Here is a 16,936-nt window from a genome sequence, read left to right as displayed (position 1 = left end):
CCACTCGTAAACCTTTCTGGATATTCTGGTGAACGTGCTTCTGTTGTTCAGCGGTGTGATATCGTGCTGTATTCTGTGCATGTGTTTACCAGACACACTCGAGCGAGAGAATGTCATAAAATGAAAGCGTGGTTACTGATTCCTGGCCTCAGAGAGCTCTCGCACGCCCCTCTCGCCCTCTAATTCACATTTCAAACTGCTGTTCAACCTCTCCACTCCCCTGCTCGCGATGCCACCGCGTTTGGCACGCCATCTGAATGCAGAGCGGAAGTGAGGCGGCGAAAACAAGAGTAAATATGAGGCAGAGGGAGCGAGAGAGACAAAGAGAGATTACACAAAACAAACAAGACTAAGTGGGTGGCAGAAGATGGACGTAGTTCGTAAAGTATACAGATTATGCACGGTGCTCACCTTGAACAAATGTGCGGCCCATCATGCCTTGCTCTCAAATGTGGTACAGACAAACCTATATAAGGGGATCAAAGATCATTGGAGAATGGACCAGAGTCATATTTAAGGATGACAATATCATAGAAATAGCCACTTATGATGTTCCCTGATGTTAGGATCTGTGTCAAAATTAAATATTTTATTAAGGGGCAATATTTGCCTCCTGGAACTGTTATATATATATATGATATTTAAAATGTTACTTTATTAATAATAAAATAAAAAAAATTAAATATATATTATAATATATATATTAAATAAATATTTATATTTAATTACACATTACTGTAATTATAAGTAATTTATAAATTAATGATAAATTATTACAATAATAATAAATTATATATATAATATTTAATATAAATATGACAATTATATATATATATATATATATATATATATATATATATATATATATATATATAATTATTTATTTATTTATTTATTTACACAATTTAAATATACATAATTTATAACTATAAATTAATTAAAAAATGAAATATATTACTGTAATATTTAATATTATAAATAATATAAATAATAAATTATAATTATATAATACAAATATTAAATTATAATTGGAAATATAAATTAATGATACATTATTACAATTACAATAAATTATATATAATATTTAATATAAATATTAAATTATAATTCTACATATATTTCTATTCATTTACAAATTAATGTAAATATCATAACTCCTAAATATAAATGAATGATAAATTATTAAAATACATTATTAATATATATATATATATAAAACAATCCCTTTTTCCCCCCTCTTTAAAACGTGGTTTGAGCTGAAGGAGAAATGTATTGGATATGTCCCTCGACTACAAGAAAGAAAAAAAGAAGCTATAAACCAGCATTATGTGTACTGGGTTCCAGTACTGTATATTTTTATTGTACCTGAAGCATTAATTTAAGTATAGATTTATGTTGTCACTATTTTTTGATATTGTGTTATTTTATATATATATATATATATATATATATATATATATATGTGTGTGTATATATATATATATATATATATGTGTATATATATATATATATATATATATATATATATATATATATATAATAAGTTATATATTATATAAATATTAAATTAAAATTCTAAATATAAATTCATTATAAATTATTACAATTATATATATATTTATTTTTTAATTTTTTTATTTTTTTTTAATACGCAAAAGAACAGCATGACTCTCCTGCCTAACATGTCTGTTTACGGTGTACAGAAGAAAGAAAGTCCTACAGGTTTGGAATTACATGAGGATGACATCATTTTTGGAGTAAATGATGACAGAATTGTCATTTGTTGGTGAACTGTCCTTTTAAGGAGCTCTGAATTTGATTCCCTACGTCTAGCACAGCCACTACAATCACATTTTTCTCAGTAAAACCATGTGCAAATTACTCGTGGTCTCCCTTGTTTGTTTCTCGCACCAGTGACACCATCTAACCAACGCGTTTCCTCAACTGCAATGTTCCTTGTGGTAAACAGCCTGTGGAGGGGAGCAAATTACCCAGAATTCTATAAAAAAAGAAGAGACAGGTCTTATAGGTACTTGTGGCGGCTGTCAAGAGGTCAGTGTCTCGACGTGTCTAATGAGGAGCAGCGGACCTGTGCAACTCCAGGCCAAATGAACAGCAAGTTCCAGTATGTTTGTGACACTCAACACACGTGAATGACGGCTGGTACCGCGGTAAATGTATGTGTTGGGTGCACATGCTCACTTGAGCACAGACAAAAACCCCGGGAAGCCACACAAGCAGAAGGAAAGAAAGCAAAAACGAGATGAGATGTAATGTAACACACACACACACAAACGCACACAAGCCTTCCTGCTTTTCAAAGCTACCTTCACTCTGACGCTCTCCCACACACAGTGATGGAAATATCACTGCTGCAGCTTGTGTGGAGGACGGTAACACCATGCCTCCATATCACACAAAGAAAGGAACCTATATCAAGAGAAATGTGGATAATTCGCAGAAAAGTCTTTCAAACCGAGTGCAAATGATGAAAAGAAAAGCATGGTGGAGAATGGGGGTAAGATGAGCCATGTTTTGTCCTCTATGCCAGGTGAATAAAAAAACGATGCATGCGTGCTGATATACTGCATGGCTACGAGTGTGACACTGCATTTATACAACAGTTAAATAAGAAACAACAACAAAGTTTCGTTAAAAACCCTCTTTTGTGCAGAACTATTTCCTTCCGCCATTGATTCAAATCTCAAGTTGACAGTTTAACAGTTGAGCCCAAGCCTCCGTTACTAATTCTAAAACATTCATTGAAGCTTATTGCATTATGTAGAGTAGATTATTATGGTATTTTGAGAGAGAGATCGACTAAACAAGTGTATTATGCATCTGATATAGCTGTCAGGTTGATGTCCATAATATTATATACATTATAAAAAAATCAGTTTGAATGTCCACTGAGGAAAGTGGGACGTGAATTGGGATGTGACACAGGGTACAGGCCAGGTTTAAACCCTGTGAGGCACATGCACAACCCACTCCGCCATGTCTTTTGGTAAGCATTTGTGTCTGTGTTTGTTCTAAATAAAGTTCCTTCACATAGTGGGTCTGGATGCAGTAGCAGTGGGTCGTCCCGTCAAAGTCCGCTTCTATTACTCCACTTGGCCGTCTGCCCCACTCACTCAAACCCTGCCATGCATACCGCCACTGCATGACTGCATTGTGTGTGTGTAAAACACAGTCACGGGGAGCATGCATGCATGAGCGCCCACTCTTACTGCTTATTAGTTCATGCTTATGAACACACCAAAAACAGTCTCTTCCTCCTCCTCGGGACATGCCTCCTGCTGCGGTACAGTGTCTGCGGCCAGCCTGTCACTACAGTTGACCGTACGGTAATGGTGGAGGCGTGGCAATGAAAGGGTTAGTTGCCAGGCAGAAACTCGGGTGGCGTGAGCGCTCACGCTCAGACGTGTGAGGGATTTCCCCCCTCTGCTGTCTGTCGCTCGTTCTATCTGACCTCTCGTGGGACGACAAAGTCTGTGTTCACTCACTGCATTATTCACTCATTTTCACCAGTCGGTCGAGATCACCTTGATGTCAGTGAATCTCTGACGTCTCTGTGTTTCATCCATCCCAGGACTTCTAGGATGTGTGACAATAAAAATAACATGCATCTATCCGTTAAATTGAACAAATAAATGGAAAATTACCATTCTGCTATGTTGAGCAAGCAGCAGGTTTGCTGTGACATTTTTAACAAATAACAAATGGAACATTTTCCCAGTAGATTGGCTATGGTTTATTATGGTTTGCCTTAGAGTTCTGTAAGATTAAACGGTTTTATTAATAGATTATCTGTGCTTACAATTGAAAAGCGCTGCACGGGGACTCTTATTGAGCTAGTTTAAGTCTCAAATCTGCTTTTGGGATCTACGTTAGAGAAGGAAGAAGAATGGAGAACAGCACTTGAGTCAGTGGAGAACATGTCAAACATAGATGAACTTGATGTTCTACAGCTGCCACCAGTTTAGCATAGGCATCTGACACATGACATACAATGTAGATTGATTATAATACACTACTTTTCAAAGGGTTGGGTTTTTAAATGCTTTTGAAACATTAATTTGATCAAAAATACTGTAAAAATTGTGATATATTATTTACAATAGCTGTTTTCTATGTGAATATATAGTAAAATGAATTTATTCCTGTGATCAAAGCTGAATTTTCAGCATCATTACTCCAGTCTTCAGTCACATGATCCTTCGGAAATCATTCTAATATGCTGATTTGCTGCATAAGAAACATTTCTGATCATTATCAAACAAAGAATCATGATTCATAATCATGATTCTTTGATGTATAGAAAGTTTATATATATAATTATGAGATAAACAGTTAAAATTGTGACACACTAAGTCGTAATTAGATTCCAAAAAAGTTGGGACGCTGTACAAATTATGAATAAAAAACAGAATGCATTGATGTGGAAGTTTCAAATTTCAATATTTTATTCAGAATACAACATAGATGACATATCAAATGTTTAAACTGAGAAAATGTATCATTGTAAGGGAAAAAATAAGTTGATTTTAAATTTCATGGCATCAACACATCTCAAAAAAGTTGGGACAAGGCCATGTTTACCACTGTGTGGCATCCCCTCTTCTTTTTATAACAGTCTGCAAACGTCTGGGGACTGAGGAGACAAGTTGCTCAAGTTTAGGAATAGGAATGTTGTCACATTCTTGTCTAATACAGGCTTCCAGTTGCTCAACTGTCTTAGGTCTTCTTTGTCGCATCTTCCTCTTTATGATGCGCCAAATGTTTTCTATGGGTGAAAGATCTGGACTGCAGGCTGGCCATTTCAGTACCCGGATCCTTCTTCTACGCAGCCATGATGTTGTAATTGATGCAGTATGTGGTCTGGCATTGTCATGTTGGAAATTGCAAGGTCTTCCCTGAAAGAGACGACGTCTGGATGGGAGCATATGTTGAGCAACCCCATACCATCAGAGATGCAGGCTTCTGAACTGAGCGCTGAAAACAGCTTGGGTTGTCCTTGTCCTCTTTAGTCCGGATGACATGGCGTCCCAGTTTTCCAAAAAGAACTTTTCAAATTTTGATTCGTCTGACCACAGAACAGTTTTCCACTTTGCCACAGTCCATTTTAAATGAGCCTTGGCCCAGAGAAAACGCCTGCGCTTCTGGATCATGTTTAGATATGGCTTCTTTTTTGACCTATAGAGTTTTAGCCGACAACGGCGAATGGCATGGTGGATTGTGTTCACCGACAGTGTTTTCTGGAAGTATTCCTGAGCCCATGTTGTTATTTCCATTACAGTAGCATTCCTGTATGTGATGCAGTGCCGTCTAAGGGCCTGAAGATCACGGGCATCCAGTATGGTTTTCCGGCCTTGACCCTTACACACAGAGATTGTTCCAGATTCTCTGAATCTTTAGAAGATATTATGCACTGTAGATTTTTCTCAGAGAAACTCCTTTCTGATATTGCTCCACTATTTTTCGCCACACCATTGGGGGAATTGGTGATCCTCTGCCCATCTTGACTTCTGAGAGACACTGCCACTCTGAGAGGCTCTTTTTATACCCAATCATGTTGCCAATTGACCTAATAAGTTGCAAATTGGTCCTCCAGCTGTTCCTTATATGTACATTTAACTTTTCTGGCCTCTTATTGCTACCTGTCCCAACTTTTTTGGAATGTGTAGCTCTCATGAAATCCAAAATGATCCAATATTTGGCATGATATTTCAAAATGTCTCACTTTCAACATTTGATATGTTATCTATATTCTATTGTGAATAAAATATAAGTTTATGAGATTTGTAAATTATTGCATTCCTTTTTTATTCACAATTTGTACAGTGTCCCAACTTTTTTGGAATCGGGTTTGTAGATAAAAAGTTAAAAATATGAGATACTAAGCCATAATTATGAGATAAAAGTTGAAATTGTGGCATGCTAAGTCATAATTGGATAAAAAGTCAGAATTAGAGCATATAAAGTCTTCTAAGTTATCTAGTTTGTTTTCTTCAGGGCTGATATACGAGTAAATGTGTTGCATCTCTTCTGACTGGCGGCTTTTGCTTAAGAGAAAAATCTAAGAAGACAGCCATCCATTTGCTCTCTATTTCATGCCAATGCTATCTAGGAGAAAGCTGGGTTTGGCCAAAGAGGTAGTTAGAGCTGAAGGCTTTAAATGTGGCGTTTTATAGGAGAAGAGGAAGCAAGACAGACGGCACCTGATTCAAAGTATTAAAGTGGCAGTAAATTCCTCTGGGTGACCAGGATAGCCTCCAGACCACTTCTTCAGCATAGGTGGGGGGCGGCACTGACGTTACCCAGAGAGACAGAGACCTATGGCCCTGATCGCTTCCTCTATCTTATGCTTTCTTTTGAGTGTTCACTCAGAAGACGGCAGTGACGGTGGGCCCGAAGGCTGCTCAGCGGGAAGTCTTCCGCTGTAACCGTAGCAACAGCGTCAGAGTCATGTGACTGGGGCAGGAGGGGTTGTTGTGCTGCACATGCCACTGGGGGTAACAATCTGGCCTGACTAAACTGGGGCAAATAAATGGGGCAGCAAAGGGGACCAGGATTGAGGAATACATGACCATGGGAGATTAAGGGTCAGGGGTCAGATTCAAACCTGCAGTGTACACATGAGCTTTGAATTTTTATTTTTGGGTGAACAACCCCTTTAATTCCCAGTCCGTTTATATTCCCACCCGCTCTTTCCACACCTTCAAAAAATCCTTCTTCAAAGAGTGTAACTGCAAAATGCAATTGAGTTGAGAGAATGACAATGATATTTAAAACATTAATTAGCCAAAATATATAATGAATGAGCATACAATGTGCACTAAATTTTATGAATGACAGGTGTTGAGATTGTGCAGTTATCTGTGGAGATTCTGTCCGTGACCAAGCAAAGCATGAGCTAATCCACTATGTTGTAAACTTATTTAAGGTGTCTTGTCAGCACTGTTTAACTTTAGAGGTTTCAAACATGTTGTTGCTCTAAGCCAAACAAGCAGCAAAAGGCCAAAAAAACAAAATCAAGGAGCATTAGTCAGCCGTAATGGCCCGAAGAGATCGTCTACATAATAGTGTGACTGCGTGTTACCCGAGGGTCTGCCGGAGACCAGTGTGGGATTTCTGCATGAACGTGAACGAGGGTTTGATGTTCTTGCTCCCAGTGCTGGATAAGAGAACATGCATTGGAGGAAAGTGTTCACCAGAGATTATTATCTCTGCGACGCCTCTCCATATAAACAGACATAAATGCTGAGACTCACCCACGCTAACACTTTCCCACAACTCCAGTGATCGGAGCAGTTTGTATATACAACAGGTCCATCAAAGATGAGGGTTGGTGTTTTTTCTTCATTTCTGGCAGTCTTTATCTTTTAAAACCTGTAAAATCGGATTTTCTGAACTACTCTGCCTCAAAACCTGGATTTTAACAGATAAACAACCATTATTCTGTGGCGTGCAGGAAAAGGGAACAGGCAATCATTTGCCTTTAGCATCAAAGAAACAAACATGAAGATCTAACACACAAAGACTAATGCTGCCTTCATGTCCTCCGCCTAGGATATTCCTAATGAGTATAAAAATTATAACCAGGCTGATATTTAATATAAGACCATTTATATGTAATAATTAGGGCTGTCGATTTAACGTGTTAGTTTAATTAAAAAAATAAATCTATTAACGCATACCTGCCCCACCCCAGACCAAGGTCATCTCACATTTCATACAGTTGATGGTGACGAACATGAAGCAGGGCAACAACTCACTGCGTGATATAGCCTTTAAATGCCCCTAAAATTCAAGATATTAGGGCAAAAATTGGCACCTGTGAGTTTTTGTCTCACATTTATATCATATAATTATGCAATATCACATGAGCAACGAGTGCAATTTCACACGAGGGCTGTTTCTGATCCGAATAGCACGAGTGCAAATGAGATACTGATTTTATACAACAGTTCAATAAATAAGAAGTTAATATTGTGTTAGAATTTAGACACAATATTGTCTGTTTCTATAAAGCCACAGCTGAACGATTGTACATCTCCGAGCAACACAGCGGTGTTTCGTTTCTGAATGAATTCGCGTTTTGAACGAATCAGGTGAACCAATGATTCAATGACTCATTCATAAAAAGAGCCATTTAATTCATTCTTGAATGAATCAGCCTTTTGAACGAATCAACTAAATGAATGACTTACTCATTTACCGCCACCTACTGGCAGTTTTAGTTTCTTATTTAGATTATTATTTCATTAAAAACATTATACATTTCATATTCCATATTAATAATAAAAAAAGTTAAAAGGTATAGTTCAATGAAAACTTTTTGTAAGGTATATTTGATGTTTTTCTCAGTTAACACAATAATGACTTTAAATTGTCTATATATATATATAATTACATTTATATAAATATATTGATTATTCTGACATGACTTGAAGTCAGCATAACACAAAAATGGCTTGCGATCAAAAAAGCATTTACAAGTCATAAATCTATCGTCTTCACTCCATCACTGCTACACCCACATATGGCTATATTAGCATCCCAAAAGAGAAAAAGCAGATCATGCCTTTATTAAAAGATGTTCTTGGGCTGTCTCTGGTTAGTGTAAAATGAGATTGTGAGCTTATCACGTGAGTCATACTACTAGAGTTAGCAACTGTATCTGTGGTAACAGTACCTGAGGGCAATGGTGATGATTTCAGCAATTACTGAGGTGAGGTGAAGGCTTAGAGATAGAATAACTCTGCTGTTTTTCCCATCAGCCTCGATGAAGCCACGGTGCTTAAGTTACCAGGCTAATCATCGCTGTTGCAAAACAACATCAATCGCTGCGGTCCCATGAGTGTACGGCTAGAGCAATATTCTTGAAGGAACACTGTAGTGCTATTTAATGGTGTCTTCCAAGACAAATATGACTATTACTTTTGCTTATACTTAGCTAAGTCTAATCCCATTGACTGAGCCATATCTACAGTCCACAATATGGTCCTTTGAAAAAAGAAAAAAAAAACACACCCAGAACACCTAGAACCAATGCGGCGACCTTTGCATACACAAACGCCCTCACATTTTCATCAAAACATATAAAAATATAGTTTTTTGTAAGTATATACTTCAAGCTTGTACAGTACAATCCCTACAGATGGCTTCAAATGGCTCCACACACAATTTGCCAGTGCACTCCAAACTCTGATTCCCCAAGGACGACAGATCAGAGTCCAATTAAGAGGGCATTCCTGGCATGCTCGTGGAGGGATGAAAAGAGTTAAGTGTCGCCCCTCCCCGCCTTTCCTCTAAACTCAGTTTATTTTCTTTTCTTCTCTCCCTTGATGTTTAATTGGTCTGGGAGCGTTTCGGAAACTTTGAGGGAACATTTAGGAATCAGCGTGTCTGACAGCCTTGCAGCAGGACGGAGGAGCCGCGACCTTCTGGAACCGCAAGTTAAAGGTTGCAGGAGGTCATTCTGCTAACGAGATTTACAGCGTAACAAGAGCACCGCCAAAATCAACCTGAGCCACTCGTGACCCTGAAAAACCAGCTTGCTCCAATCAACCATCAATCAAGGGGCATGATGGAGTGAGACTTCACATATAAACGCAGAGACCACTGAGTGACGAAATCAAACAGCTAAAGGAAATGTGTCGCTTGTCTTCACATCTGGAGAGACAGTGACCAAAAGATAATGGCTTGTGTGAAGTGTGCCAGACGTTTCTTAAGAAATATTGCATCACTGAAAAGATAACTGGATTCATTTATTTTTCCCGAAATGCAGAATCCAAACATTCTTTTTAGGAGGACCCTCACAACACATCTACAGCAGAATCAACTGACACTGAAAGTGTGAAAGCTGTGTGTCACCGCAGAATGTTCTCAAATGAGCTGCAAATGAACTTTATTGTCTGTCGTCTCAGCCCCCCTAAAATCACCTATCTTAAAGATCGGGCCAATATTGCTTAAAGTTATAATTTTCACGTGTTTTTAAGTCTTATCTTTTTAAGGCAAGACACCCAGGTGAATAGGGTACAAAAAAATGAACTAATAGATATCACCATACTTCCCCAGTTGAATGATCACATTAAGAAAAGCAAAAAAAGCTTTCTGAAATGTTATGTTTAAATATGCAAATGAGGGGTTATCTAATTAAATATGCACTAATTTGCATACATTTCTAGAACAAAGATCTGAACATTAGATGAAGTCAAGTTAAATTTTTGCTTCTTTTCTCTCCTATTTTGACAAATTAGAGTCAAATGTTTTACAGATGGGATTTTGGATTATCACTGTACTGTCAACAGCCAGAAAAAAAAAAAAATAATAATTTTTCACAATTTTTCTTAGGAATAAAATGTATAAAATCAGGCAAATTATACATGAACAAACCCCTACAGAATATAGAATATAGATAGGAAAAAATACATAAAGTTTGTGTATGTTAGTGCTACTGAAGTGGAGATTTCTGGCTGGCTGGAGAAAAAACTCTATTTGCGAAAACAGCCATTCAAGATACGTACTGTAATTGAAATCTACAGACACAAATAGATAAAGTGCTATAAAAGATACACTTTAAAGTGTATTCTGGATGTTTTCTTTCCACTCATCTGAAAAAAAAAAACACTTTATGAAAAGCCAAAAAGCCCAAAAGCCCAAAATCTCAAAATTGACAGATGCATGAAAAAAGTGTTTTTGCCAGTAGTGTCTAGCCTTAAACATTCAAGTTATTTTGAGCCATTCAAGCGCAAGATGCCATGAAAATAACTTAATTCGGTACTCGCACGCTGTGATAGATCATTTGTGTGCACACAAAAAGCCACCTCTCAGACAGCATGTGAATACACACAAAATTGTCAAAAATGCCTGTCTTGATGAGTATCCACGTAAACACAGCCAGCTATGTCTTAAGTGAAAGAAAACAGTTAAGAACATATCGGATGTGTGTCAGTATAATGGATCCATGCATTAGGTCTTAAAGTGAAAGTGGCCTCATATACTTTCTGATTCCTATGCTAATAATATTAATCAAACATCAAAAGAAAAAGAATCACTCACTGCGCTTAACTAAATAACTGTATATATATAACTCTGTATGCTTGTTAATAATCATGATATGATGACAATTTTTTGTAGCCTAAATGTGTCCCGATTTAAACTGTTCTGCAGAAAGATTGGTATCATTATATCATTTATAAAGTTTTTGTATTGACTTGCCAATTTAAGTATGGGTAGGGTACTTTTGACTTGCTATACAGTAATATAGTGGTGCCAATTTACAAAGATGCGCCACTTAGGCGATGGTCTACAGATTCTTTGAGAGCTAAGCCCCCCTGAAGATCAAATCCTAGAACTGCCCTTGGTTATAACCATAATTTTGTGCCCCATCTAAACATGTTATGAGAAAGTCTGAGCACCTGTGAAAGGAATTATAGGATGTGAATGCTTGAGCTGTACAATGTCAGGAATAGAACATATTCCTTGGAAAAAAGTGTTCCTCAAATTATCTGTTTCCTTAACCACGTGGAAGCAGCAGGATTGAGCTCACTCACCAGTCTTGTAGATCTCGTAGCGCAGGGAGAATCCAGCACCCTGGTGCGCATAATCAGACACAAACTTGATGTGGATGACGGGACCGGAGGAAATGATGGCAGGAGGAGCGATGTTACTGCAGTGCTTTCCCAGCAGGTCTGCAGACTCAGAATTCCCATCTCGGATCTCTATGAAGTCATACCTAAAAGCAGAAAACAATGCAGGCTTTAATGCTGATTTTAGATTTGGTAGTTTAGCATCCTTTTAGCATCCCAACATGCAAAATACCCGAGTCTGCAACCAAAAATCGCATATCACTATATGAACTCAAAAATTTCTTCCAAAGACCAAAATGATGATGTTACGCATCACGTTTGAGCTTCAGCAAGAACCAATGAAGTTTATTCTCGTGTTACGCAGCATGTTTGAGCTTCAGCAAGAACCAATGAGGTTCATTCTTGTGTTACGCAGCACGTTTGAGCTTCAGCAAGAACCAATGAAGTTTATTCTCATGTTACGCATCACGTTTGAGCTTCTGAAAGAACTAATGAGGTTCATTCTTGTGTTACACATCACGTTTGAGCTTCAGCAAGAACCAATGAGGTTCATTCTCATGTTACGCATCACGTTTGAGCTTCAGCAAGAACCAATGAGGTTCATTCTCATGTTACGCATCACGTTTGAGCTTCAGCAAGAACCAATGAGGTTTGTTCTCAAGTTACGCATCACGTTTGAGTTTCAGCAAGAACCAATGAGGTTCGTTCTCGTGTTACGCATCATGTTTAAGCTTCTGAAAGAACTAATGAAGTTCATTCTTGTGTTACACATCACGTTTGAGCTTCAGCAAGAACCAATGAGGTTCATTCTCATGTTACGCATCACGTTTGAGCTTCAGCAAGAACCAATGAGGTTCATTCTCATGTTACGCATCACGTTTGAGCTTCAGCAAGAACCAATGAGGTTTGTTCTCAAGTTACGCATCACGTTTGAGTTTCAGCAAGAACCAATGAGGTTCGTTCTCGTGTTACGCATCATGTTTAAGCTTCTGAAAGAACTAATGAGGTTCATTCTTGTGTTACGCATCACGTTTGAGCTTCAGCAACAACCAATGAGGTTCATTCTCGTGTTACGCATCACGTTTGAGCTTCAGCAAGAACCAATGCGGTTCATTCTCGTGTTACGCATCACGTTTGAGCTTCAGCAAGAACCAATGAGGTTCATTCTCATGTTACGCATCACGTTTGAGCTTCAGCAAGAACCAATGAGGTTCATTCTCATGTTACGCATCATGTTTAAGCTTCTGAAAGAACTAATGAGGTTCATTCTCGTGTTACGCATCACGTTTGAGCTTCAGCAAGAACCAATGAGGTTCATTCTCATGTTACGCATCACGTTTGAGCTTCAGCAAGAACCAATGAGGTTCATTCTCATGTTACGCATCACGTTTGAGCTTCAGCAAGAACCAATGAGGTTCATTCTCATGTTACGCAGCACGTTTGAGCTTCAGCAAGAACCAATGAGGTTCATTCTCATGTTACGCAGCACGTTTGAGCTTCAGCAAGAACCAATGAGGTTCATTCTCATGTTACGCAGCACGTTTGAGCTTCAGCAAGAACCAGTGAGGTTCATTCTTGTGTTACGCATCATGTTTAAGCTTCTGAAAGAACTAATGAGGTTCATTCTCATGTTACGCAGCACGTTTGAGCTTCAGCAAGAACCAATGAGGTTCATTCTCATGTTACGCATCACGTTTGAGCTTCAGCAAGAACCAATGAGGTTCATTCTCATGTTACGCAGCACGTTTGAGCTTCAGCAAGAACCAGTGAAGTTCATTCTTGTGTTACGTAACACATTTGAGTTTCCGCAAGAGGTTTGTTCCTGCGCATCAAGCAGGTCCGTTTGAGCTTCTGTTTATGTTTGCTGATCGATGTTTATGTGTGAATAAAAGCCTAAAATTCAATCTGTTCATCATATAAAGCGATCAAGTCTCTTCAGAAAATTTGGATTAGTTTTATGATCTCTTCATGAACTTTTTGAAGCGTCAAAGTTTCAGTTGCGTCGCTATCTATGGAGGGACAGAAATCTCTCAGATTTCATCAAAAGGATCTTCATTTGTATTCCGAAGATGAAAGAAAAAGTCTTTCGGGTTTGGAACGACATGAGGGTGAGTAATTAATGAGAGAATTTTAATTGTTGGGTGAACTAACCCTTTCAGTCTCCAAAGCAATAAAAGAGCAACTTATGAGCAATAAATATGTTCCTCTGGGAAGGACAAACATTAAAAACCCAAGGAAGTGCAATGCATAATCTTCTGCAGTAATGAGTAACTGTGAAGGAATTGCTAGGAGTTGTTTTAATTTGAGCTAGGGTGACCTTTGACCCTCAGTGGACTGCTGCCTTATCACAACAAACACACATTTTTCGTGTCACTTCAGAGACAGGCTGAAGGAGCTGAGACAATGACCACCTGTCCAGCCAAAATAATCCCTTAATGTGCGTTGCCCTCTTCTGCCAAAGCACTTCACACACAATGTCTAAATGAGGCAAAAGACTCCCAAAAATCCAGTCGGCTGTCTGCATGAGAGCTTCCTTATAATAAATCTGGCCATAGAGAGGCATGAGTCAGACTTCTTCTCACACCTCAGGAATGCTTGCCCCATTTAACCCCTAAACAAGAACAAGATCCCTGTAAACACACGCCATCATTCCCAACCTAACTGCTTCAGAGCACAACATACTGACCAGACTTCCTCTTTACTGAGAGAATGAATCTTTAAAACTGACTTTTTAGGAGGCAAATGAGTCAAAATTCTGTAAGTTTAGTGTTACACTCCTAAAAACAAAAATGAATATAAATTACGAAGATATAATGCCAACTGAATGATTCTTTCGAAACAATTCTAATAAATTATTCAGGCAAACTGATTCACAAAGTGTTTGTAGAACTGTATGACTTTGTTTAGGGGTAAAACTGCAAGATGGAAACACTAGTTAACAATAATGAGAATAATTAGTATATAACAGTATTAATAAGGCATTTAGGCCATGAACATGTCTTTTGTCTTGTAGTGTTTAATCTTGTAGTGTTAAAAGTTTAGTGCACCACTATTAACTGAATTATCCATGGTTGAGCCACATAACTGCTGGCTCCACGTCACTCTGGGAGTATGTGTGTGTGTGTGTGTGTGTGTGTGTGTGTGTGTGTGTGTGTGTGTGTGTGTGTGTGTGTGTGTGTGTGTGTGTGTGTGTGTGTGTGTGTGTGTGTGTGTGTGTGTGTGTGAAAACCTGACACGGCCCCGGGCCCCTCAGAATGACATAGAGAGGCAGGTGTCTCTGACTCTTCATTGCTCTGGACCTCCCTGGCCGACCGCACACTTGGAGACTTCAGGTACAGCGGAATATATATTTAGACCCAAGACGTCTCAACAACATACACATTCACAAGCACACATACATATCTATGTACAGCATCTGAATGCATAAGAAATTCACATACGTTTTATAATATATACATGTCAGAAATTTTTAAGGGATGGCAGAGTTTTGAATCAGTTAATTGAATCTGAACTGAACTGATTCACATAAATGAACTTTTGCTACTGAAATTTCAATCATTTCAATCATTGAAAGTGTTTGGAATGTGCTGGAGGAGACTTTACAGAGTGCTTGACTCTTGCATTGTCAAAACAAGATTTTGACCTAAAATTGGTGTACCTCCAAATGGAAATAACATCACAACATTTATTTCCATTGAGAGGTGCATCATTTTTTGGTCAAGATCTTGTATTGTCAATGCAAGAGGTGAGCACTCTGTAAAGCCTCCTCCAGCACATCCCAAACACTTTCAATGAATTTAAGGTCTGGTCTAAGAGGTGTCAATTCATGTGTGAAAATGATTCTTCATGCTCCCTCCAAACCAATCTTTCACAATTTGAGCCTGATGAATCTTGGCTTTGTCATCCTGGAATATGGCCATGATGTGCCTTTATACATGGTTGTTTAAGAAATGAAAAGCTACACATTCCATCTATTAGGGTTAGAAGAACTGTTGCCAAACATATGACATGCAAGAAACTTAATAATCACTGCAATAATGATCCAGTCGTAGACACTTGAAGACCCCGTGTAGTGAAAATCAAGTTTTTAATGTTGTTTATATGTCTATGCAGTGTTTTAATATGCTTTAAGACAAACTATGTGCAAATGCATATGTCAACACCATTGCTGAGTATTTTCTCTTTGAAACTGCAGTGAAAAAAGACCGCGGTTTGAAATCGCTGGTGACTGTGACGTCACAACTGCCTTGTAACCAATCACGTCAATGTGCCGGCGGGCTTTAGCATATCATTAACAGCGAACTAACAGGGGAGTCAGTACAGAAGCCAAGTTATCCCAGTATATTTTATTCAATATGGAGGATGTATGATGTATAAACTATATGCCTTTCTCCACTGATGTTCTGAGTTGTTAAAAGCGTTTGTAAGGATACTGATTGTTAGAAGGCAGCTGTCTGCCTCTGACATGGCAAACGGGAACATGGTTTGTTTAACTTTAGCAACACATTATTAGCTGATTGATAACACAGTCATACAAAAGGGTAAACAAATTAATTACCGTTATGTGTCCGATGTTGTAAAGAGTGATTCCATTGTGCAGCGTTTACCTCGGTAAGTTGACCGAGTGGATCTCTGAGCCGGTGTGAGCGAGTGAAGGCGGGGCTAATTTGCATATTCATTGATCCGCATATATTAAATAAGGCAAGGGTGTAGAGTTACATTCAAGCTATTTTAAGGCATAAAGAATTTTTTTTCACAGAAAAAAAACTTTTAAATATGTAATTTTGGTGATCAAAGATGAGTTTTAAAAAATAAAATTATTGACTACAGGGGGACTACAGCATTTGCCTGTTTAAATCCAAACAGCAACTTTATTTGTTTTTGGCCGGACAGTGTATATTGTGAATATTTAATATATCACCTAGTCTCTCCCGGGACAACTTTTGGAAACAAGCTTCCTAAATACAGCTATGCACTGTGAGGAAAGACACACACACACACAAGCTCTCACTCACTCTCTTTCTGTGTCCATCTCACCTCAAACACTAGAAAAGCCGGGATGAAGGCTTGTAAACTGTGTGCTAAGGTAATTAGGTTGTAATTGATTTTGTAGGGGCTCTTGGCTCCTGGATTAGCAGTGACAAGTGAGTGTGTCAAATGTGGATATTGACCATCTCTAGACGCCTCCACTTGGCTCCGGTGCATTTTGAGACACGTTTGAGAGAGGAAACAAATCAGGATGCCCATTGATCAACAAAAGTGCCCAGATCACTTATTTACCACGCAAAAATTAATTCCTCAAATCAAGTGTATTATATATCAATTTTACAGCAACTGTG

The 16,936-nt window shown here is 38.2% G+C and overlaps 1 protein-coding gene across 4 annotated transcripts in view; it reads right to left on the bottom strand.

Annotated features, from left to right (window-relative positions):
- The window catches only part of nrp2a (neuropilin 2a), a 90,668-nt gene that overhangs the window by 53,470 nt on the left and 20,262 nt on the right, over positions 1-16,936 (bottom strand). For 3 of the 4 annotated variants that reach the window (XM_048198010.1, XM_048198011.1, XM_048198009.1), the window contains exon 3: positions 11,562-11,743. In XM_048198010.1, coding sequence (XP_048053967.1) covers positions 11,562-11,743 — 182 coding nt within the window. Of the gene's footprint in view, positions 1-89; positions 538-11,561; positions 11,744-16,936 lie in introns of those variants that run through there. The other variant, XM_048198012.1, reaches the window with a different exon arrangement.

The sequence above is a fragment of the Megalobrama amblycephala genome, linkage group LG7, assembly GCF_018812025.1.
Source record: "Megalobrama amblycephala isolate DHTTF-2021 linkage group LG7, ASM1881202v1, whole genome shotgun sequence".
In the NCBI taxonomy this organism is placed as follows: Eukaryota; Metazoa; Chordata; class Actinopteri; order Cypriniformes; family Xenocyprididae; genus Megalobrama; species Megalobrama amblycephala.
Note: the sequence above shows the minus strand (reverse complement) of the source record. Positions and strands in the feature narration are given on the sequence as shown.